We start from the raw sequence: 26,889 nt of genomic DNA on the forward strand, positions 1-26,889 counted from the left end.
CGATATTCAATTGGGGAATAAGGTGTGTACAGGGAAAGTGTCCCTCCGGCAACCTTGACCTGGAATCCTGTGTGTATCTTAGTGGGTAGACCTCTTCTTGTCACAAAAGACAAGTTTATGAAGTTTACAGTGGCTCCGCTATTGAGCATCACAATGACCCTCTGTCCTTGAAGGGTTCCCCGTACACGAAAGACCATACATCTCAAGCTCTCGGCTAAGGTGATGGTTCCTTCATGTTGTACCAATGTGGCGATTCTTTCCGTATGGTTCAGATTAACCATTTTGGAGTCCTCGTGGGGGTGGTTGTCTTCTATAGGCAGATCCTCCTCATCATCCTCATCATCGGATACGGCTTCAATGTAGTGTATTTTCCCTTTACTGAGGCATCTGTGTCGAGGTTCCCACGGTCCCTTGCAATTGAAACATAATTTCTTCCTTTGGAGCTCCTATCTGGTAGCTTCATCCAACGAAGGCTTCTTTGGCAAAGGTTTGTTATCTTTGTCCCTTGGAAATATTGGCGGTTTGGAGTGCAACCTCAAGAGGATGATGCCATGCTTCGCGTCTTTTTTCTAGCCTCTGAAAGGGTGGCAGGATTGAAACCTTTTACCCAACCCCTCAGTGGTTCCATCAATCTGTCCATGAAGAGCACTATTTGTCTCCTTTCAAAAATGTTCGTGACCAAAACAGAGAGTTTCTCAAATTTTGTGATAAACTGGTCAACCGATCCAATTTGCCTCAGTTGTGCCAACTCTTTGAAATTAAGTTCTGGACCTTTACCATCAAATCGTTCTATCAATCTTTCAATGAATTCCGCATAAGTATTTACTTGGCCATGCCCCATTGTGATAGTGTCATGATGCCACCATTCATGCGCCACTCCCTCCAACTGGAGTGCTGCAAGTTTGATCGCTTCTTCTAGCATTGGATTAAGTTGGAAGTATCGGCCTTCATCACCCATGCTTGGGCAGTTATGGATCCAAAACCATCAAATGGTGACAAATTTACCTTACTCAACTTTCTTCTGAGATCATCATTAAAATATCCTCGGTTTCCGCCTCCGAAATATCTCATTCTCAATTTTGCGTAATCTTTGTAGGATATATCCTCCTCCAAATTTGCATTCTTCCAGTCTTTTCTCAATTGTTCTTGAACTTCTTCAAAAGTTTCTGCTTTCCTCCGTGTGGTACCATGGAGGGAAAAATGACATAGAAGGTCGAGAGCGTGTTGCATGAGGGTTTGCCTTACCCGACACTGAGTCCGCTTTGTAACCATTTTGTTCACCGAATATCTTATTGTCTACCAATTTCCTAGGAGTTCATTCCATAAGTCGCTAAGTATCATTGATCTGAGCCTGATTCCTCGAAAAATCCCATAGTAGCATCATGAGTTCGGCAAGAGTGGGTTCTTGATCCACCACTCCATCAACTGAACGAGATCTTCTCTTCTAACTATAAACTTTCATTTACTATCCATAGGCAAGCAAGATCATTGTCTCTGATACCATTGTAATGTTCCAAACCTCCGCACACTAATCAGACCCCAAACAGATCGTACGGTAGGCAAGGTAGAGTCAGTCGTACGGTGGAAATGTTCGTAGGGTGGAGGTAGAAAGGGTGATGATGCATGCAGAGGTTATATGGTGTATTGTGGAGGTAGACGGGTGGCAAAGCTAAGGGTCGTATAGGAAGGTTGTACGATGGGGCAGAAAGGACTCCGTACAATACGAAAGGAAGGTTGTACAGTGGTGGGAAAGGAGGTCATACGGTACTAACTGGAGACTGTACGATGCAGAATGGAGGGTCATATGGTGGTGATGTGCTTGGCTTGGGGGGGCGTACAGTTGTGCAGACAAATGGTAGACGGGGGTGTACGAACAATGCGCCAATATTGCCAAAGTTAGATTTAATGCAAAAACACAAAAATCGTTGCCAAAGATTGAATTGCTCAAACACAAAGAGAAATGATCAATTTAAACACAATTATTTCTCCAATTCGCAAATATGATAGTGCTCCGATTTGCCAGATCCAAGCAAAGTATTACAGGAGATAGAATAGGGTGAGGGTTGAATCCCACCGAAACTAGAAAGCCAAGGAAGATCTTTCACTTCCAAAATGGCTAACAATAGAGAACTCCAACTGGAATTCGCAGTACCTAGAAAATAATCCTAATCGCATACCAACTACTACCTACATGTCATGCTTAAATAACTTTCGAAGGAACTTTCCGAGGGTATACAAAGATAGCCCATGGCCACACATACAAAAATAATTAAATAATAAACGGGTCCAAGATATACTAAATCAATCGGCCCATAAACAAAGGTTTGATTAATTATTTATTTTATGACGGGAACATTCCAAACAAGGATGATAGGATTAGATATATTGGTGTTGGTGATAGGCCACAGAAACCTACTTTCTTAAGGCCTGAGACGGATGCAATTAGTACTAAGACTGAGGATGCACCCTTTAAGAATGATGTAGTAGCACATTTACTGATTGGGATGCTCTACCACAGGCCATGAAGGAGAACCTGAATTTTGAAGATATCTCACATAGAAGCATGAGCGTTCCAAAGGCAAGCCTGCTCCTAGTATACAGAGGCCTAGGAAGTTAGAGTTACGAGAGGTAGCCACTAAGATGACTTTGGCATATTGTGATGGCAATGACAGAGTGATTACTAGAGCTTGAGTCCACAAGCTCAACACCTATCTTGCTTTGTGTCCTATCATTGAGAAGGACGCTATTAGATTCGCAGTATTGCATCTTGATAGAGTTGCACGCGATTGGTGGTATCACAGGTCGATTTCTCTTCATCGTGATCAGATCGCGTCCAATCAGAAGATTGTGGGCAGAATGATAGAGTGCTTCGATAAAGACCCTAAGGTATATTATTGAGATTTGGCTAGGCTACAATAGATGGCTAGTTTGGAGGCTTTCATAAGTGAGTTTCAGAGACATTCAGTGATAGTGTTCGACATATCTGCAAGGAGGAGAGTCGTGTTGTTTATAAGAGGCCTGGTTGAGCCACTTAGAGGCTAGGTTAAGTCCTTGAACCCACCTTCACTGCAGAAGGCTATGAAGAAGGCTACGAATTTGGAGGCTGACCCTAAGGAGGAAAAACCAGATTCTAAGTTTCGTATGGCAGCACCCTTGCATTAGGATACTATTAATGATTTGAGGAGGAAGAGGTTATGCTTCTATTTAAGGAGGCCTTATGATGTTACTCATGATTTCCCTATGAAACCTAAGGGCAAGAATAAGATGGAATGGTTTTACGATGATGAGGATAGTTTTGATCCTACAGGACAAGTAGTTGATTATGATCATGAGGTGCATACATTCACAGGTGAGGATCATGATGAGGTGGATGAGTCCCATCTCAAAGTTGCTTATTTATCTAGCATGCAAAATGAGGGAGCATTTAGGATGCATGATCTCTTGGCGGGGCAGCAAGTGATTTCCTTGTTTGATACAAGTGTCACGCATAATTTTATTGATGCTTGTTTGGTCACTAGGAGAGGTATTCGAACTGAGGACATTGAGGGATTACAGGTTCAAGTAGTTGATGTTCACAGCCTAAGGAGTAACAAGATGATTTCAACTCTTCCAATTAAATTAGATATGTAAGTTTTTAGGGAAGATTTTTATGTGGTAGATATGGGCAGCCCAGACATAGTTCTTGGCATGGCATGGTTGTGTACCCTAAAGGATATTTACATCTACACAGAGAGGATGGAGATGAAATTCATTAGGGATGGTAAACCACAGGTCCTTAAAGCTATCAAGAATGATGATCTTCAGCAGATTTCTCTTAGACGTATGTAGCACTTGGTTCACCATGAGGATGTGATTAATTGGGTAGAAGAGTGTTGAATGATGCCTACTTTGGATAACAAAGACAAGCCGGCATATCACCTTGACATTTAGCAGTTGAGGACTAAACAATTCAAAGTGTTTAGTGATTTACCTCCCAGCAAGCCACCTGACAAAGGGATTGAGCAAATCATAGAAAAGGAGGAGGGCACTAAGCCCATAATGTTTACACCTTATCAGCACCCAAAGCAGCTTAAGGATGAGATTGAAAAGACTATACAAGAGCTAAAGGATATGGGAGACATCAGGCCAAGTATCCCTTTGCTTCATCAATTGTTTTGATGAAGGATGATGGTACATAGTGTATGTTCATTGATTACCAGATGCTTAACAAGAGGACCATTAAGAACCAATATACTATCCCTCAGATTGATGCACTTATTAACGAGATGCACGGGGCTCAGTTCTTCTCCAAGATTGACTTGAGATCAAGATAACATCATATTCGAGTTAGAGAGCAAGAAATGGAGAAGACAGCCTTTAGGTGCCACTGTGGCCACTTTCAATTTCTTGTCATATCATTTGGCTTGACAAATGCCCTAGCCACTTTACGGTCTACTATGAGCAAGTCATTTCACAATCAAATAGGGAGATTAGTGTTGGTATTCTTCGACAAAATCCTTGTTTATAGTAAGACCTAGGACGATCATGTTGCTCATCTTGATACAGTATTAGATATTTTTGATAGGGCTTCCTTGTATTCCAAGGAGTCCAAGTGTGCGCTTGGTATGACAAAGTTTTTATATTTGGGTAACATCATCAATGTAGAGGGTGTTCGCATGGATCCTAATTATATTCATACTATTTTAGATTGGCCTACACCAGAGAACCTGACACAATTGAGAGGGTTCATTTGACTTTGTACTTTCTACAGCAAGTTTGTGGCAGGGCTCTTGAGACATGCAACTCCCCTTATGGATCTAACTCGTAAGGGTGCCTTTCAGTGGACTCCTTGAGTACAGGACTGCTTTGAGCAATTCAAGGTGATTATAACTTCATGCCTTGTTTTAGCTTTGTCGAATTTTTTAGGCCCTTTGATTTGCATTCCAATGCCTCGAGTGAGGGTATTGGAGCAGCATTATCCTAGGGTCGTTATCCTATAGCTTTCGAGAGTAGGAAGCTACAAGGTCCTAAGATATCATTCAGTGTCTATGACAAGGAAATGTTGAGCATTATGCATACTTTGGCCAAGTTCAGGCAATATTTGGTTGGCAACAAATTTTGTATTAAAACAAATCATAACAGCTTGAAGCATTTTCTGGGTCAGCAAGACATCAATGAGAGGCAGCAGAAGTGGGTTAGTAAGTTAGATTCCTGTGATTTCGACATCTCTTATATTAAGTGTATGCAAAATGTTGTTGCTAATGCCCTTTCGCAAAGACCCTGCTTGTGCTTGGTTACTGAGATTGTTGAGGGCTGGAAGCACTTGATCGTAGTTGAGTATGCCAAGGATCAATGGGTAGATGGTATTGTTGATGGTAGTATTCAAGACAACAGCTATACCCTTGCGAATGAGTTGATCATTCAAAAGGAGAAGATTTACCTTGTCCCAGGATTAGATATTTGAGAGATTATTCTTCGAGTCTTTCATGAATCACCTATGGCTGGCCATCCCAGATTATCTAAGACGTATAGATAGATTCGAGAGAGATTTACATGGTAAGGCTTAAAGAGAGATGTGCAGCGTTATGTTAGAGACTGTTCTGTTTGTCAGCATAACAAATAGGAGCATACCTACCCCACAAGGTTGTTGCAACCACTTCCCATTCCTGAGTGGAAGTGGGAAAGTATATCTATGGATTTAATTGTGGGCTTGCCTAAAGCCCAAGGTAGAGATTGCATCTATGTGGGTGGTGGATCGACTCACTAAGTAAGTTCACTTTTTCACTGTCACCACCACATATTCAACATGCAGCTGGTAGAGTTATTATTCCTAGAGGTGTTCAGGTTACTTGGTATACCCTGAACTATAATGGCCAATTGTGATAGCAAATTCATGAGTCACTTTTGGCAGGAGATTTTCAGATTATGTGAGACTGAGTTGACTCTGAGCACAACTTACCACCCTCAGACTAACGGTCAGACTAAGATTGTGAATAAGTGGGTGGAGGGCTATTTGCGGAATTATATTTCTTCTAAGCAGAGGACTTGGGTGAAGTGGATTCATTTATGTGAGTATTATTATAATTTTCCTGATCATATGACTATATAGATGTCCCCGTTTAGAGCTCTGTACAGTTAGGATCCTCCAAGTTTCATAGAGCTGCTTTCATTGATAGTAGAGTGCCTAGTGCAGGAGATATGCTCCAGGATAGTCAAGCAATAATGAGGGCACTAAGGGATAATATTCAAAGGGCAAAGAATCAACGAAAGCAATAAGCTGGTTAGAGGAGGATAGCTCGATCTTTTCAAGTGGGCGATATGGTTTACTTGATGTTGCAGTTGTATAGTGTCATGTCCCCTTCTCGGCTCTAGTGTTTTGGTGCCAAGTTAATCTATCTCCACATCCAGATAGATTAACGGCCTTAGCTAACAAGATGCCTACTAGTCACATTGGAGGTTTATTTTATATACTTTAGTATTTTATTAAAGTGTGTGGATAAGTCACTTTATGTTATAAAGTTATTTACTTTATAAAGTGACTTAAGTGACTACAGGACGAAAATTGTGTTTTATCCCACATTCGTTGCTTCTTTGTTTTTCCCTCACTTCAAGGTTATAAAAGAAGGAGCTCGCATTGGGATTTGGACACACAAGAATTTATGAACTCAACACATTGGTATTTTCTGGTTGCTTAAATGTGATTGGTTGCTTTCAGGATGCAAACCCTTGGAGCAAATGCAAGACGTTGGACGTAGCCCCAGCTTCTCTTTGAACACTTCAATTTATGGATGGATCTAATGAAAAAAAAATTGCAAGTCATCTCAGTTCCTGAGTAAGTACGAATTACTGGCTGCAGTAATATCTAAGTTAAGATTATATTAAGTTGAGTCATTGCCAGGTAGGGTATAGGTTGGATAAGATTTTAATCACGGATTGTATCAGCCGCGGGGTTGCCAACCAAGCTAGTATTAATGTGGAACCAAGTGCCTAGTTAGCAACGTTAACAAGAGTTCAGTCGATAATAAGGAATCCATGAGTGGTATTTGCGTGGACGGGTTGCATGGTCAGCTTGATCAAATACGGCAATCTAATCTGAGATAGCTAGCAGTAAAAGTTATATCACAATAAACCAAACACGGGCTGATAGACTGACGGGTGGTAAAAAGGTTTAAGCAGAGCTTACGTGCACAGGTTGCTACATATAACAACCGGCAGTGTGTTACAGAAGACCAGAAGCCTTGTATGTTGAAGGTTCTCAATAGTGGTGGTGGTGGTAAGAAAAGGGCCGCTCAGTATCATTACTTCATCTTGTTGCCAGGCGTCAACAAAAGACTCACCATCAACACAGTGTATTGAAGGTGCATTGTGCCAACTGATTTCTTCTATAAAACGTTGATTATAATCTCTTACGTGTATTTCTTATTCCTTCAGCGTAAGCAGTGTCCAAACAGCCTAGCATTATCAGTTTAATAGCATAACATTTAGTATTTCTTGCTGTAACATTAGGTACTATGAACATATGGTTTTCTAATGGAATGAATGCAAACTGTTTGATGGAAGTTCTTTAGTTACACTCTGATTTGTTGGTCCTACCAAGTTAAGAAGTGTTATTACAGAGGTACCGGAACATACCCAGGGTGTCTAAGAACTGTTCGACAAAATTCCTCTCAGCTTTACAGTAGCATTTGACCATTAAATTTTAAGCTCAGATTATTACATATAGACAAACTTCCTTTAGGAAGAGTGGAGCTGAGAAGCTCAAACCTTGATATTATGGTCCCTTCCGCATGGTGAAGCGTATTGGTGAGGTGGCGTATGAGTTAGATCTGTCAGATGATAACAGGGCACATAATGTGTTTCATGTTTCATGCCTCAAGAAGGCATTAGGCAGGCATGTGGTCTCATCTCTTATTTTCCCATCATTGGATGATGAGGGCAGGCTTGAGTTGATCCCCAAGGTGATTCTGGATACCAGGGAGAGACAGTTGCAAAGGACTATTAGAGGGTTTTTTGGCCAAGTAGTAGGGAATACCAAATGAGGATGCCACTTGGGAGCCTAAGGATATTCTTCAGCACCCCAGACTATGATTGCTTGGGGATAGGAAATCTTAGGGAGGAAGGACTATAATGTCCCCTATTTAGCAGGTTCCCAGCGGTAGGGTTCGTCATCTCATCATCGCAACCATCGTGAGTTGACAGTGTGACTTGAGGATCTCAATTGTAGACTTGCTATTTTTGTAAGTCTATATTTGTCAGTTGCTATTTCTGGCAATGTAGTGCAGAACAATGTAATGCGGACACAAATGTTGGTTGTCGTCTACTCAGTCATCTACACAAGATGGAGCTATTTATTGGTAGAGTTCATATTTATTGCATTATTATGAGGCTTCGTTATAATTAATGCACTTCATCTTATTATATGTTATAAAATGATGTTGTGAAGCTAAAGCCTCTTTAGTGAAAGGTGTGAAGTTGAAGCTAAGTTGCACAAATGAAATTATAATTATGGCTCTCATTTTGAGGATTATTCATCCATTGAATGTTATTTGCTTTTGATTAATCATTGAGGGTTAGGCTGTGAATTCTTAAGGTTTTTATCGAATTGTATTTCAAATCGCTGTTGAGACATAGCAATTTGACCAAACTTCTTTGTGATCACTGTTATTGAGAAGTTGAATTACGCAATCGGCTGTGACAGGATTTGGTGAACAAATTGAAGGCTGAGACTGAATTGAGTTGCATTAATACTCCTGTGTTTCATAATTGGGAGTTCGACCTGACTCTGGAGGGCTGCCATTACCTTATTAGGCAGCAGATTGTCATTCAATAGGTCTGTGGTAACCCATGGAAAACCTGAATTTCATTTCTAAGGGCCAGCATTGATAGTTTGAGAGCCTGCATCAGGAAGACTAAGGCCTGCATTGGATTTTTTTGGAGGCCGCGTGCTTAGCTGAAAGCGCACATAGCATTTACTGGAGGCTATGATCTGCTTGTGAGGCCGCTGTTGCATCATAGCTGCTTAACGTGGATACTGGAGAAGATTGTGTCACGTGGGGAGTTGGAGTACAGCTGGGCAATTATTGCACTACTATTCGATACATCATCCAGGTTCCAAGAGCTAGCAATATTTAATTTATGTAATTTCTTCTATAGTATTAAGTTTTAACAGTTGTGCAAAAAAATCAGAACTGAGCAAATCAAGAGAACGTTATTTCTTGCAGATAGTTCTTTAGCATTGCATTTTCAATTTCCTTTATTATCCAAAAATCCAAAAAAAAACATAAAACAAAAACACATCATTGCTTTGTCAGCATTGCAACAGAGTTGGTTCAGGGTCATTACAGACACTGACCCTATTGAGTCAATGGATTTAACAATCCATGCTGCTAAGTTCACTGAAGCTCATGTGGACAAACTTCTTAGAGAAAAAAAGGTTATATCCTTGACAATGAGAAACAGAGATAGGAAATTGCTAGCTTGAAAGACTAGTTGGAATCTTCAGGTCCTGTGCAGCAACAACTGATTACAGTGAGACAGAGAAAAAGCTCACAAAGATGACTATTGAGAGAACCCTTTGGAGACAAAAGGTACAAAAGTCTCAAGATAGCAAAATACAGTTGACTACAGAATTGAACTCTGCAAAGTATAGTATTCCTTCTGGACTGGTGAAGGACAGGTTTGGAAAAATGCTTTCACAGGCTGACAAGTTTTGGGCAATGCACGTAAGAGTATATAATGCTTTGAAAGAGCACATTAGGCTGAAAGGAAGATTGGACTCCGAGAAGGAAAAAGCTGAATTAGAAGATTCTGTTCATGATATCTTAAAATTGATTAATGAATGGATAGAAAAAAATTAAGGATATAAAAAGAAACTTGAGGATTAACTTGCCAAATTTGATTGCAAGATGCTTCCTTTCCTCACTTTTTCAATGAAGATATAGTTTGAAGAGCCAAAATGAATGGAAGGGTGAGATTGCACAAATGTTACGTCAGGCCTTAAAATTTATAAATGATGAAGAAAAGGTTACAGCCAGTACAGGAGTTCAACTTGAGAAGATGTTCTTATAAGAACATGGAAGGAAAGGCATTAATGCATCTGTTGTTATATATGCCAGCCACGACTACATTGATCATTTTGTCACATTTGTATTTATTTTTGTCTCAGTTTAATTCTGTGTGGTTCAGAAATTTAGAATTGTGCCAGCAGGGCATGTTAGTTGATGATAAGGCCACAAATAAATTCCATCTTTTCATTTGGTTACCTTCAAATAAGGACCTTGTTAGACTCAGTACAGTCACAGGCACCTTAGATAGCTTCTCTGAAATCATATGCAGTTGGGGACGTGTAAATTTCAACAACTAGGTCATTCCATTTTCTTTTCTTTATTGTTAGTTTGTTTTGCAGTTTGGCTGGTTAGAACAACATCCCCGTGCTTTTTGAGTTGTAATGTGATTTGATTTCCTTTTTTCAGAAGCAGTTTCTTCTCAAAGGCCCGTAGGCATCTATGCCTCTCCTTGGAGCATTTCAGTTTGAAAAAGGGAATATTCCCAATTTTATGTCATCATGATCTCCTTGAGACTTGGAATGAAGCTAGTTGCATTCCCTATTTTGTATAAAAAGAATTCCAAGACCACTTAACATTTCTTCTGAAAATTTGTAGTAACTGGGTGGGTAGACAAAAGTTTTAGTCTTTAGTATGAGGCTTCATTAGAAAAGAATGCAAATGTATTTCAAAGATATATGAAAAATCATTTCATAGAAATATAAAGCTATCATGATATTGTCTCTTGATTTGGTACTCAAATTTCATATGCAATACAAATATCAAAGATGTGTTAGGTTCATCTCATTTGGTTTTCTATATCCTTGGTAATTGTGTCTTACTTTTTTTCCAAGAAAGAATTGATTTGTTCCAAGCTATGTTCCCCGAGGATGCATCCCCCAAAAAAAGCCAGTGTTTCGGGGACAGGGATGTCCCCGTCCTGCGGACTTGCATCCGTCCCCAATTTTTTAACACAAAAAATTTTTAAAATAAACAAAAATATCACTTTTGCTGTCCCTAAAATCGGCAAAAAAATTTGCCATACCAGAAACCCATCCCGCTATCCCCTGGCATCCCCGTCCCGAAAACTCAAGGGAACATAGGTTCCAAGTAATTAACAGTGGGTTTGAATATATAATCAGGATGTTTAAAGTAAAATGTTGTGATGTTTTTCTGGGATACATCAAAGTCCCTAGAATCAAACTCTGTGCCAACTCAGCAAGGCTAAGCCGACTCGAGTCTTGAGACATGGCAAAAACTCGACAAGAACTTGGAAAAACATGCCAAAGTGAAAAAACCCAATTTAAATATTTTAAAGGATTTAAAACTCATTTATGCACTGCAATGTTGGTTCCTTAGTTCAATTTTCAATAAAGTTCAGACTATAACAAGGGGTTCTTGTGGATCAGCCAAGTGATAAGGGGGATCCAAACAAAGCTTGTCAAGCTTAGCAAGGAGCTTTATAAGTCGTTCTAGACAGTCTCCTAATTTTTAGGAGGGATTCCTAGGATTGACTAGGAGTTTACTAGAATGCATCAGAATACCTTAAGGATCATTATAAAGGTTATGGTTGGAGATCCTATTTTTTAGGGAGGACCCCTAATTTTTTGGAAGGGATCTGTCAGATTTCTTGCTATATTTAAACATCAGCAAGATGGCACATGCATCATCAATTTTCGGTTTGGGATGGCCAGGTGAGGGGATTTGAATAAAAGTAAGTATTAAATTATTGACTTGAATATTCAATAAAATAAAGTGAAGTGATTAAAATGTCACTTTATAATAAATTATTAGAGAAATAAAAGGACCCTATGTCCTAGGGAGATAATGTTGTTTTAAAAAGGAGGCCATTGAGGGGTATTAACAAATGAATAAAAAATAAAATTTATTAAATAAAGTCAATACCCTAAAAGTGCCAATTATGATTTGAAGTCAATAAATTACCATTAGGAGGCATCATTCATTATTATGAGATCAATTTCAGAATCCTTTCACAGAACAACTCTTATCGGGGATTTTCTAATGATGAAAACCCTAGAAAAATTATGAATTGGGCAAAAACTCAATTCACTATTGAGGAAAATCTAAAGACGGTTTCAATTTGTGCTACAATGAATGGTTTACAGGCACATTTCACAAGTTTTCTTATAGCAATAAAGTTACTAGGGTTTGGTGAACTAAGATCAGAATTATTTAATAAGGATGTCACCTAGAGATTGATTGGGCGTTGTTTGATAATATTTTGACATCATTTTGGTATGGTTTTGATGATGATTTTGGTAACAGATCACAAATTCATATTGCAGGCTCAATAATCAGAGTTTTGCGTTACGGATTTTTCTTTGTTTGCACTTTGAAAGGTATGGCCAGACTAAAGGTCAAATCAGGCCACTTTAAAAAGAGGGTTTCATTTAATATTGAGGTTGATTTGATATCATTTGCATAATCAGACTTCAAAGAATTCAATCCATTAAGGGTTTCATCATTATAATCTCTATACCTAGTGCTGATCATAAGGAGGAGTTGTGGCAAGATTTGAAGGTTTGGCACTTCAAATTAGCAATTACCAGCCATCACATCAGTCAGATAGTAGACCAGTCTGCCTCAGTTGGAAGCTCAAATCATCTGCAATTAAGGCTCAACATCATCTACAATGATGGGCAACTGTTCTGGGTATGTTGTGCATGTTTTGCGAATCCAAATCTTTTATATGGATAAAGTTTCTAACTATTGCCACAGTCTAAAACTTTTATATCCTACACATCAGCAAGCAAATCATTCCATGATTGATTTCTTTTCGGCTGCAAAGGACTCCTAGTCTCTCTCTTGGCCTTCTCTCTGTCTCTTTGTTTGCTTTTCTTGTTGTTTGTAAATTTTTGGACACCTTTGTGTGCTCCTGCTGCTGTCAGCCTCATTGTTGTAATCTTCCACTCCCATAGACCTTTCTTGGTCTCTTGTTGGACATTAATATAACTATCTTATCTTATCTTATCAGACCTGTTATTAGTTTTAATCAGACTTGGTTTCTATCAATAAAGCCATAATTGGATGTGGTATACTTGATATGTGTTTATGCAGTCATTTGTTTATCATTTCTATATGTTTGTTAATGTATTGGCATTGAGAGACTTCTAAACAAGCATCAGAGAATATTCATATACTCAGAAATCAGAAGTTAGACACTTTTCATGTAAAGTGTTTGACAAAATGTCAAACAATCAAAAGTAAAAAAGTTAGGTCAGATTTGAGTGGATTCTATTTCAGTGGCATCAGAACCATGATCTTGCCCGCCTATAGGGTAAAAATCGTTTGTTTCTATTTCAGTTTGTCTGAGTTGTGGTTCTGAACAATAAAATTGGTGAGATCTATTAGATTTCCACAATCCATGCTAATGCGCTTTCAATTTCTGGATTTGATTGTGTATATTTTTTTATCATCAACGTTTTGGATCATACTACATGATCCATCATCGTGATGTTCTTTTCTCTCTAGCATTCTGATGCTGGATCACGTAGTATGATCTGAAACGTTGATGATAAAAAATCTATTCACAATCAGATCCAGAAATTGAAAGTGTAATATTATTGGTCATCGTGAAATGCTACTCCAGCAATAAACAATGACAAAAAGAAGTTTTACAAACACAAACCTTCAATTCCAGCAATTTAATGACACAATGTCAAGGAAATTTGGGCATGTTTGTGATTCATCTCCATCTACTAGAACAACTAATAGTCCTCATGTTTCACCAACGAATAAATCAATTATACGCCCACCTATGACAAGTATCACCCTCTTCCTCAAAAGATACAAGATGCCCTCTCTTTCACACAAATCTTGGGTATACTAGATGAGGTTGAAGATGACTTGATGTTTTTGAGTCCATATCAGAAGCAAAAAAGAAAGAAATATCAAAATATCGCAAAGAAAACAGTAACAAAAATAAAGAATTAAATGTGCAAGAACAAGGAAGGAAGAAGGATCACTTGTTTCTAAATTGCAGGCTACAAATGATCAAAATGTAGAAATCAGTAGTCAATTGGGAATCCTGAAGAAGGAAAAATTTTGGATCAAAAGGATTGACATAGTACACCATTAAGTATTCATGTTTATCACAAAGTGGGAGAAATTGCAACTGAAAAATCCCAACTGGATATAAGGCCGAAATTGAAGAGTTGTTTGCAAATCTGAAGTCTCTGACCAGTGTGATGCCAAGTTTGGATTTTTCTATATTCCAAATCTTTAATAGTTTTTGGTGTTTGAAGTTATTTTTGGAGTTTTTCATAAGTTTTCTGTTTTTTTTTATAAAATGGAATGCAGAAATAAATTGAACTAAAACAATTACCAAATCAAATTTGACAAATCTGAAACATTTCCAACTCCCCTATTTTCCTATCAACTAAGTAGTACAAGTTTATACTAGGTAACAGCTGAACAAATGGATTAATTTAAAATTCTGGAAACTCAATAATTTTGATATGCATCCATATTCAGTGTTGATGGCCCCCTAGGGCTGCTGTCAGCTACAGGACGAAATGCACGGCCTTTGGGAAAATAAATAATGCTGAAACCTCTTACTATCTGCTCCCAGTATGACTGATCTGCTCTGATGCAGCTGATTGCACCCTTACTGTCAGAATAAAACAATGATACTCTTCTTTACGAAGTGATTTACAGTTCACAGAGACAATACAGCTAGCTGTAGATGAACAATTTGCTCAAGAGAAAGAAGTTTGAACCCTCTTCTAAGCAAGAATATTAACGCAGTCCCAAATCAGTCTGAAACAATACAATTTTACCCTAGAAATATACAGCTAGGCTGGAAATCAACAATTTGTGATCACTAATGGTTTGATATGTGCTCTTCAAGTCTGATCTGTAATTTCTTCTCTTTCTTCAGCCCAAAATCAGATGAATTGCAGATGAAATTAATGCCCAATTGCTGCAGTCAGCTGGAAAGGCCCATAAATCTCATTTCATCAACACTAGAGGAAAGTCAACGTTGTTTGGTGCAAGGTTATTTTTCATTCTTATACCATAAAATTGCTGGAAAACCCTGTCAATGGAGCTCTCCCCAAATCTGTCAATGAAATTATAAACCTGGATCATGAAAAATGAGCTTGCCAACACTTTTTATTCACTTTTATTTTTAGGTCTAACCCTAATTTCGGGTTAGGGTTTCATTTGCCCCTTTTAATGATAGAATAACTTTATTGTATTATGCCTCCTTATAAAAATAGAACAAGGGGTAATTCTTGACTTATTAAGTTGGCCCCTTTATTATTTATGACATTATATGTTGTAACGCTTAGGAAGAAGAGTCAATAAATTACTAAAACTTTATTTAATAAAAAGTGATTGTAATATCACTTTAATATTATATTATCAAAACCAACTTACTAAATATTTTAATATTGCCTTCTTTATTAATAAAATCCAATCTGGAGCTCAGAATCAAAATCCGTCTAAAATATTGTGATCACCTCTACTATCTGAACCACTACAAGTTGAATGATAGTTCCTCCTAGAAAATAGGAAGTCGCCCTAAAATTTAGGAACCTTGCCCAAAGTACGAAAAACTGTCCACAGGGTCTCTACTCAGCTCCTCAAACACCCAAGTGGTCACTTATTAGCTGCCAGCTATCCCTAAAATCTAGGGATAGTCATCAAATAAAGAGTAATGGTCCTATCGACCCCAAATTGAGACCCTGTGAATCCCCTATGGTGTATGTTCCTTGAGAGCTATTGTTAGTGAATTGGGAGCTCCTTCTAAAATAGGAAACACATCCAATGCCTCCGAAGTGTCCTCAGTGGTCTCCGGATGCATCTTGGACGACTCCCAGTCAGTCCCTAAAAATTAGGGATCCTCCTAAATTTTAAGAACCTATCATCGACTGCCCAAAATTGCCTGAAAAGACATGTCCAACTCTATATTCCTTGTATGAGTCCCCTGCACACTCTATTGGGCTACGGGAACTCCGGCAATAGGCCAACCCTAAACAACTTTGTGTCATCCTAGAAAGGAAACATTACAACAATCATGGATCAGCCCATTGGAGATGCTGAAAACATGACACCATGGTATGATATCTATTCTGATTTTCGCAAAGGTAGTTTTGATCATGAGGTAGCATCCGTTTGTCTTGAAATACTATTGATTTCCTTGGGAGGATTTCCACTAAGGAGCTGGAAACAACAAACATATTGAGTTGGATCTCCATCTTGGAGCTAGAAATGAGTAATGTATATTCCAATTTCTTGCTGGAGTTTGAACTTGCCTTCATTTCTCGAAAGTTTATTATTGAAAGTATTTGTTCAAATTAAATTTGTCATTTTCAATGCCTTTTATCACCTTGAATCAAGTTTTACTTGCCTTAGCGATTCATCTCAAAATGTCATGCTTTGCCAAGGTTGGAATTTCATGAAGGAGCTGGGAATCCTCAAAGGTCAGAATTCCAGCTTAGAGCTGGAAATGAGAAAGGAAGTTCACTTCTTATTTGAAACTCACTTCGCTTTTCACATTCTCTATTCAAAGTGTTCACTTCCTTGTCCAAAACTTGAAGATTTCCCTTTCTCTTTTCTTTAAAAACTCATCTTGCAACCCAAAATTTGATCTCCCTTACAAAGACTTTTCACTTTTCATTCTCAAACCACTTGATCCTTGCGATTTTCCTCTAGACATCTTAGGCAGAATTTAGTGGTGAAGCTGGAAATGAGCACTTAAGGAGGTCAGAAATTCACTAAGCAGGTGGAAATGGATGGATCTTCTCTCTCTTTCGCTTGTTCTTTCTTGGTTTCTGTGTATTTTTGACTAAGGATTTATGATTTTTTGCTTATTCCTCACTTATCTATTTAAACTTTTGATAAGAAAAGCTCTAAGTTTAGACAAAAGTGAACCTATCTATCCCCTAATAGAATCTCTAAGCGAACTTATTATTTTTCTAAGTATCGTAAGAAGTTCATTGTACAGGGAGGGGTCAAAAGGAGGGGACGAACTTATGCTGCAAAAAGAGTCTTCTTTTTTATGCTTTACTTCATTTAGAGCTTCGTTTTGTCCAGCAACCGGTGACTATTTCGTACCCAATAAACTTTTTGGTCTAGCATTTCCAATTTGAATTTGAAGTTGAATGGCTATGGATTATATTCCCAAATTGCTTCATCTTGGTCATTCCCTTTCACCTTCATGACCTCTTCATGTTGATTTTCAAAACAAAGTGACATTCCTCATTTGTAAAACAACCTTCTCCCTTGACAAAATTTCATTTACACTTTGGCACCTTCTTGACAACTTGCTCTCTCACCGAAACCCACTACTCTTTACTTGTGAATCTAAAACCAAGGGTTGATAGCTTGCTCACTTCCTTAGGAGACAACTTCAAAGCCAAAACAACTACTACCAAAACTAAAACTACGCCCAAACGACTAAAACACTAAGCAAAAAAGGAGGTCTCCATTTGCAATGGGAAGAATGTACGAAAAAGGTCACAACACAAACGTTATCTTATTGTGCACAAAACAAATATTTGGTAGCTTTACATTTAAATCCTCTTTCATACTTCAGCCAGCAAAAAGAGAGAACATAAACAACCACATACAAAACTGGGAAAATGTTTATCTGAACACTTACATCGTATCACCCTTGTGCAGATAACCAACATTCACAAATGCATCTATCTTGCACAGAAAACTACCTATTCACCAAACTTGTGCAACCATCTATGCTTGCCATCAGACTGCATTGCATCCATTCTGTGTATAAGCTATGTGCCCTAAACCAAGCCTTTTAATGAAAATTGCATGCAGTTATCTATAATTTGTGCAACACCATGCAATTATTCCAGTACAATACTAAAAAGTAAAAAGTGTCTATCCCATTTTTGTGCACAACATAACCTCCTATTTCATCTGCTCCTTGCATATTCCTTTTATCTGCATCTAAGCAAAAACTTAGTCAACTAACATGTATCCATACGCTATAGTTAAGGCCTTATATAATTGATCAGTGAATATAGAACAGAGCTTATGCAGGTTAGTCAGCCTCCTTTCGGCAGCATCTTCCATGTGTATTCTTTTTGTGCTTTGCACATTTTTTCTTAGAATACTTCCAGTGCACATACAGATTTGTGTCATCCCATAGAAGATTTAATGTGTCTAGCAGTTGTCTTAAAAAGTTGCTTGTACGTGTTAGAAATGGAAAAAAAAATCTGTAAATAAGCAATACCAGGAAAGAATCTAAGTGAGTAAATGCATGAAAAGATATTACCATAAAATAGGAGAGAGAAAGCTTCAAGCTCCAACACCATGAGACAAGATATTTGGAAAGGGGAAAGCAAAGAAAACCCCTTGTGACATTATGAATGAGGCATGAAAAGCCTAAGAAGAGAGAGAGAGAGCAAGAGAGCAATGCTCATACAATAATTGAGAAGAGGAAGAAACCTCATTGTTAAATGAGAGAAGAGGGTCATCTCTTAAATAGAGATGAGAGAGAGGAGTTAGAATGTAACTCCCATGTCTATGAATGCCACCATTCATAAGTGTGTGAGGCCAAGTGTGAGATTCCTCTTAAGGAGGAATAATCTAAAATTAGAAATTACAATACATATTTGTCCTCACATATTCCACTAGATGACAAAATAAGATGTAGTGGAAAAAAGACAAAAAAGAAATATATTAGGATACCTTGGCTTATATCCTAATATATTATAACAATAAAGAAAGGAGTTCTATCCTTGGTTTATAAATACACCAAGGAAAGATTACAACTTCTAACAGTACGCATGCTTGAATCATTCGCACCTTATATAGGAGCATGAATGGTGTACTCTCTCTCTCTCTCTCAAACACTGTCTTGTGCAAATGAAATTCACTTCTCTGCTACAATCATATCATTAAAACCAGTTCTCTATGCTAATCTTGTGGACTCTCTTGTGATGCCTAGAATGTTCACAACACATATAGCAGCATTCTTGCACCTAGTCTCACATTTTTGGCTTCACTACAAAATATCCCACTTAAAAGACCTCATAACCATTGTTTATAATCATGCACACAGCCTTGCTAAGTCAAGCTTACTTTTCTTCCTATCATTTGTGCCATGTCTATATTGCATACAAGATCCAGCTTAGTTGAACAGAACATAATCCACACACACAGGAATGAAAGAAAATAAATATATATCACACACGAACCATAGATTTGAGGCCTTCAAACATTCTCCATGGAACTTTGTCCCAACACAAACACATCACAATTAAATATTTAAAAAATTACAAACATGGAAGAAAACAAAGCCAACATATCTGACAAAAAATCACCAATGCTGCACACCCAGAAATATTACAAAAATGTTCCCAGCAGACCTTTCGATACTACAGATCTAATAAGAAAGATACATCAAAGCAACACAGAGGGGAACTATTTTCCATATCCATATTACCAGTAACATTAGTAACACCAAATACTCTCAGATACACAAATAAACCATTGATACCTTGAAAATTTCTCAATAGCAAAGTGCTAACTGTGTTCTGACAATTGAATAAAATGTTAGCCAGATTCCCCATCTTTGCACTACAACCCTTCTGGTCAAACAGTGGACATCTGAGCACTGACTTGCCACTCGCAACAACCCCAAAGGATAGTCTCACACGATATATGTGAATTTGACACGCATTACTTGGCCTGCCATGAAAACACCTAAAGGCCTGGATATATAGTATATATGCATATGACAAACATGCAAAGACAACAGGCATGAAATACCAAAACATGGAAGCTTCTCATTTTCCACCATGAACAGGTACATACAACAGCCTCCATTTAAGGGACCAGCTAAAATCACCTATTCTTGCCTCTCAAATCACAAAACCAGGATTTCCCTCTCAAAGCATCCGTCAAGGATATTCTCTGAAAGCCTCTCTCTACAAATAAACACTCCAGAAATGAATATAAAGTAGCATATAAATATGGCATCTGCCCTATTTTACAATAATATCTTTAAATGCTCCAATGTCAGGACTTATATTAATTGCATAATATTAGATACCAATGGCATAACATTCAAAAAAAAATGTATGTCTTTTGCTTTACATGTACTTAAAAAAATTCCACATCTTCGTCCTTTCATATTGGGTTAACAATGAAACTTGTAGGAGGGATAAGTGAGGAAGCAATTACAGAGCATCACCTGAATATTCAGAAATAAAGGCACCCTCACCACCTTTTTGTGTGTACATATTTACAACTCATCTAACATCCTATCCTATTCTTTCAAATTTAGGCGTACACAGCTACAAAGATTGCTTTCCTTGCATCCCCTCAGCCACTTGACATATCTTTTCCTCTGTAGCTTTAAGACTAATTCAATTTAATGTGTATGAAAAATAAAAAGTGTTGTGCAGATAAAGACTAATAAAAGGACATGCATTTCCAAGATGAAAAACAATTATAGGTACAATGGAATCCAGAGCACATACCATTTTAACTACATCAAACCGAAAAATTTCCCTCCTGGGATCTCTAGGTAAACCTCCCCGTGACATTGTTATAAAGGCAGAAAAGTCATGTTGTCCAATGAAATATTTTGCAGCCTGTCTCATGACATCAATATTGAGCTTGTGGGCACAGTGGTATGCATAACGATTTTGAAATGGATCCATAATAGCATCATTGTATATCTTGTAATGATAAGTTTTCTTTAATGTTGAATACCGTGCATGAAAATCAGTTTTCACTGCAGCTATCTCTCTCACCCGAATATCACGAGGAAGAATGCCATTAAGGCCTGCATGCACACTTTCCAACTGATCCAAAAAGAAAGGAGTTGTGAAGTGAGCGACCTGAGATTTAAAATCAATGTCAGAAAATCACGAAGTAATTTTGTAAGATTGGGTATTAAGAACTTAGCTCCTGATGAAAAAGTGTATAAACATCAGATAAAACAAATGCGCTGCAAAGAGGTAATGTTGTTCACTTGATACTAATCATATACAAGACAATACTCATCTAATGATACAGAAAGTAAAAATACTGTTTCAAGTGTACACTAAATCCACTCCTAACATAAGGAAGTACAAGAATCATGTCATGCCTGACCATTTCTACTGGTTATTCTGCTTTTTAGGACTTAGCTGTGATCTAGTTTCTTTCAGTTTGATACGTTGATTATTCAGTCAGAACTTGGTTATATTCTGTTTAGCAGAACATAAAAACTTTTGTTGAGTGTGTATTCAGTATCAGAATTACTCTATTTAGATTTGACAGATGACTTATGATTTTAGTATGTTATATTAAGAGGTTTTATATACCTGACATTTCTGGTTGCATAAATTAGATTGCTTGGAAGGATTAAACGTTTAAAGTTCTTAATTTAAATTTGAGTTTTAAGGTTTGAAAACATGATTATAAGAACTTATAATGTTAGGGTATCAAGTGTTTCATGAGGTTGAACTTTACATTGTATATGCATATAAATTGTTAAAAAGATTAATTATGTTCCTTAGAAGTGAATTTGACATAGCATGTTTGCAAATGATGTAAATGGGGTTATATATATCTAATTTCATTCTACCCTAAATTGGTTTTGTTTCATGACATTAGTTCACTTGTTTTATTAAGGGTCCTATTTACCGCAGTTGATAGAACATACACATTATTTTGTTTTGTTAATTGGGTTTTGAATGCTTAAAAAGAGGTAAATTTTGCATTGTTTCAAAAAGCCAAAATGGCGGTGGTAATGGGTCTGTCTTATGTACCCGGCACCACTATGTGTCACTGAAGCATTAAATGCAAAATTTAAGAGGTATTATGGGACTCAGGGTATTGTTGATCATTTCGTTTTGCGAGTGGGTTTCCTATTGAGATCAGGCCGGAAACATGGCCGCCTTGCTTGTTTGGTTTACACTTGTGAGCCTAGTTGCTGTGGTTTCGGAAACATGAAAGAGTTTGTTGAATGTATTTGCATGCATATGAGGCTGAGCATCAAGGTGTTGCTCACAGCCAGTTTGTTTAGCAAGTTCTTCAATCTCTGCAATTTCGAAGTTTGGTTGGATTTGGCATTTGGGTCTTTCGCATCAAGCTTCATAGCAGGGCTTTGTGTTGAGAATTTTCTATCTGCTGAATCTCACGTAGGGGCATTTTTCTAACCCTTCTCTTTTTGCTGTTCATACTGCATTTGATTTTGGAAATTAGGAATAATATGGTTGTTCAGTTATATACAGCTCATATTGACATCTGAGTCTGGAAGTATGCAAAGTTTGATATTTTTACGGTTGAATTTTGTATATTTCCATATTGAGGTGTGAGTGTGGATTTGTGGCTTTAATAGCAAAGTTGCATTTGGGTTTTGTTATATAAAGTGGAAACGTGTATCAGCATGTTGTTATCATAGAGAAGAGTTTAGTGCGGACCTTATCTCTGTATAAATTGTTGTAAGCTATTCTTTCAAGCAAATTGCATGAAATCTGCGGATAAACATAAATCCTTTATGTTTTATACGAGTTGGGCAGGGTGTTATATCATGCATATCAGGTGGGAATTAGTCATGATTGATATGATTAGTTGTGTTCAAAGTTTAAAAGATTAGTCACTGTGTTTTATATATATACATATTGTGGAAACTGCGACTCGAGTATTATGTCAATCAGTTTGCGGGTAACTGTGCGCAAAAGTCTTAACATGAAACCCGAACTTGATTTGGAAATATCACGCAACGGTTAGTTGAATTGTTTGTGTTATACTTAGGGTATTTGGTTTTGACGGAGCCGAGCTTGAGAGCACCCGTATCTTGAGTTCATTGTTAAACGAGGTTTGACCTCAGTCGTGAGCTCGTAATTGGTTGCAGTCTCATGACTGAATAAGGGCACAGTCACTCTGTTTCATGGATAGTAAATTGGAACCGAGGGTAGTGACAATATAATTCAATGTGTTTGAAATTTATAGCTCGATCTTATTTCATGAAAATGTCTTTAGGAAAACAACCAGCAGATCAGTCTTACTCGATTATTATTGAGATGAAGAATATGGTATAGGGTTTTAGGTATTCTTAGTTGGCTGTAGTTATTGTTTTTTTTTTACTGTTGTTAATTCGTTGAAGCTATGAGAAGTGGGTCGTGTTGAGTATAGTCATGATATTGAGCGATTATATGGGACTGCGACAGTCATTTAGTCAAACGGTTAACATAAAACTAAAAAGAATATTAAACTATCCATTATCAGTATAAGTCATTAGTTTTATTATGTTGTTAACTATTGATGTCATGGGAATTTTATGATAGTATCTTAAGTTTAAAAGCTTTTCTTCAAAAACAGTCATAGCAATCCGTGAAACTGTTGGGAGTTAGTTTGAAACATGAAGAAGAAGTTTCATGCGACAGTATAGATTACTTTTTATATATGGAAATTGATCTTTATAGCAATTATGGAATTGTTGAGATATTATGTTGAAATAAAATTCTTTTTAAGTTAATCAGATGTATTTTAGTTCATAATTGAAATGGACAGTTGTTTGTGTGTAAGGCAGAGTTATGATATAAGTTTGTCAATTTAAACAAGAATATCATATGAGCATTGTTTTATTATCTTGGTCTTTTCAAAGGATAAGTTTAGTTTATTTTGACAGTAGGAGTAAGTAGTATAGTGTTACGACTGGTAATTATCATTAAACAGATGTATTAGTTTAGTTATAGTTACGAGAGCGTAATATTATAGAACTTATTTCTGTTGTTAAAATAATCTAAGTTTACTTTTGAATTTGGCAATAAAAGATGAGATTTCTAAGATGAAGAATGTAATATCATGAGTAAACTGTTTTGGTTATTCGTTGCTTGTGCATTCTTAGAATATCTGTTTGATGTATATTTTAAGGATAGTTGTAATGAACGTATATCGAGGTGGCTGAATTTGGTTTATCTTATTCAGTTAATTAATTCAGTGATAACTATACAATTAATTGGGTGGGTTAATTACATATATAAAAGATAGTTGGCCTTACCTATGACTTAGACCTTTATGGTTAAATACGGAGAACAAGGCATATCTCTATTCTGTCATTGACAAGTATAATAGAGAAACCCGTTATGTGTTGACTATGAGCATACCATAGAAGGATGCAGTATCTTAGTGCCATAACGATGACACCTCAGTATATATATGTTTCATTTACGTGTTATTCTTAGTGCGAGTTTAATTTTGCAATAATAAGTAAAGGTTTACTTCTTGCATATTAATTTTGGAATTGCACTATGTTGTAGTAAAATGGATATCTGCATTATGGTTATGTATATGTTTGGTCTAACATGCATGCAGGTGGATTATGCTATTCAACTCAGTGTGTACTGAGCCCTCTTTTGTTTTGTGTTGCTTCTTGTGTGTTTCCAGGTGCTTCGAGTTTACAAGTAGCTAAAGATGCTTAATGAAGTTCTTCCTGAATCATTATTCATTTGCTTGTAGGGTCCATATTTGGACATAGGCATTTAAGGATGAGATTGTACTTCATTACTGTACTGAACTCAATATGTTTTAGAATCTTTATGGAATCATATTTGGATGATGTTTTCATGTATTTTGAGGTTTTCAGTTTGAGAATGGCTCAATCTGTGTACTTGTACTTGTAATAAGAGGAGTTATATAAAAAAAAATATTGCGTACTTTATACTTGTTTTTGGAATTCCTTTTTATTGGTTTTGTGGCTAGTAGTAGTGTTACAAATCACATGCCAAATTTAGAGATCCGATTTATAGTTATGGTATTAACTCATGCTAAATAATAATATTATTTAAATACTTAACAAGTGATTCAATACAATCGAGCAAATAAGGTTATTAATTTATTTGATAATATGTGGAAAAGCAAAAGTAATTGCAGAGGCATCTGGATTACCTATGCTGCCAGGTCCTTTGTTGTAGAGTCCTGTTAAAAAACTGAGTACAAGCAGACTCTACTGGGGAATGCAAATGAGATAGCCTATGCACAGCCTTGCCAACACAAGTACCCTGTGCATATGTTTGGGACATACCCATAGGGAACCCGAGGTAGCAAGGCCATGCCATACCTGAACCTGAGCCATGTCCAACCACACCAAAGAGAACCAACAGCCAAAAAAAAATTTCCTTAAAAGACGTGATTTTTTTTCCAGTCAGGAATATGCTCTACAGAAGTTATAGTACATATAAATTTTCTAAAAGTGCTTTTTGACAATCTATAGAAGTTGACATTGGATAATAATTAAATTTTAATACATGCATCATTGTCTTTATAAAAGTTGTGCAACAAATCCTAGCGAAAATGACGAAAATTCCAAAGAAAGTAGGAAATACGATCGTTCCTAAACGCAAGCCTCCCTTAATCTATAAAGCGAATCAACATCAGACGATAGGAGGAAGCGCTTTACATATCAAAAACCAACTTGAAGCACTTTCTGCAATCTAGGAAAAACAGCAAAATATCAAACTACCAGAAAAGTCGAATGGCTTTGAAAGACTAATCAGGCTTCATGCAGAGTGAAACGCTGTAATTAACAAAAACCAGAATAGCAACAATGAATACGGGTGGAAGATTGTTCAAAATAGAAAGAGTAGAAAGCATGGAAGCAAAAAACAGATCCCAAAACCATATACTAGGAGCGAAGGCTTGGAACAGCAATTGACGAATCAAGAGGTATATTGCTGTTCTTTGCTGAATCAAGAAAACAAAGCATTCAAATATCTCAACCCACCCAGATCTCAAAACCCAATAATATACCTCTAGGAACTTTTCTATCTCAGTCACTTATCCCAACAGAAAAGCATAAATCATATGTATCTATACTGAAAAACCTTATTGATAAACCAACTCAGAAGGTAACAAAGACATCCCCAACATCTGTGTATATTCCTCCACATCGGAAAAAGCAATTTATTCTAAACAAACGAAGCGAAGTAACAAACCCCAACCAAAACAACACAGACATTGTTGAAAACATCGAAACAATTATCATCAGCAATAAATACAGAGAAGCAAAATGGTAGGAATGCTTGGATCTAGGCATCTATGCATTTTGGAACGGTCCAGCAAAATACAGAAACAATCTGGAATGAAACCTAGAAAAAATCTGCGGAGCAAAGGTAAGTAACATAACTCCTCATGTAAATCAATATTGGTTTCTACAATGTCAGGATATTAAATTTAGCAACGAACTATTAGAATTATCCAATTGATTTTACAAAGGGCATCACATAAAAATTTTAGCATGGCAGCCCAATTTTAATAAAAACTATAATAAACTGAAACAAGTAATTAAATGGATGGAATGTGCAAACATTCCATCAAAATTAAATGATATCAACATAATAAGAAGAATAGGACAATCTTTAGGAACGTTAATAGGATTCGAAGTTAATAAATTTAAAACAAGATAAGATTCTTAGTAAAAACAAAACAAAGTAAATCCATAAATAGAAAAATTATACCAAACAGATCTATATATAAATTAATCTTTACCGAATATACAGGAGAAATAAATAAAATCATAGAAACAAACTTTAATAGCATAAACATCAACAATAACTTAAAGAAAATATTAAGGACAAGTAGGAAAAGGGAGGAAAAGGTAGAAGAAAGCAGGGAGAAAAGAACGTCAGAAAACAAAAGAAACCAAGAACTAAAGGAAACAAAGATAGCTCAAGAGGATCAAAAGGAAAATTCAGGAAGAGAAGAAAGGATAGAATATAGATGGATGACAAATACAGATTACCAACATTCAATAGAAAAATACAAAAACTGTAAAGACTGCAGAATAGAAAAGGAAATACTAGAAGAGATAGAGATCAATGTTAAAAAATTAAATATGCTTTCCCATGAGGTACTACTCCTATAGAATGATCTGGAAGAC

General features: G+C 36.9%; 1 protein-coding gene across 5 annotated transcripts in view; it reads right to left on the reverse strand.

Moving 5' to 3' along the window:
* Window positions 1-26,889, reverse strand: part of LOC149578780 (Pseudouridine synthase family protein) — a 117,592-nt gene that overhangs the window by 46,945 nt on the left and 43,758 nt on the right. For 3 of the 5 annotated variants that reach the window (XM_089831588.1, XM_089831595.1, XM_089831579.1), the window contains one exon: window positions 20,498-20,860. In XM_089831588.1, the coding sequence (XP_089687714.1) occupies window positions 20,498-20,860 (363 nt within the window). The remainder of the gene's footprint in view (window positions 1-20,497; window positions 20,861-26,889) is intronic. The other 2 variants (XM_089831612.1, XM_089831605.1) reach the window with 1 other exon arrangement.

The sequence above is a fragment of the Cupressus sempervirens genome, chromosome 1 (genome assembly GCF_028749045.1).
Source record: "Cupressus sempervirens isolate cs-2001-9-10 chromosome 1, ASM2874904v1, whole genome shotgun sequence".
NCBI classification, from domain to species: Eukaryota; Viridiplantae; Streptophyta; class Pinopsida; order Cupressales; family Cupressaceae; genus Cupressus; species Cupressus sempervirens.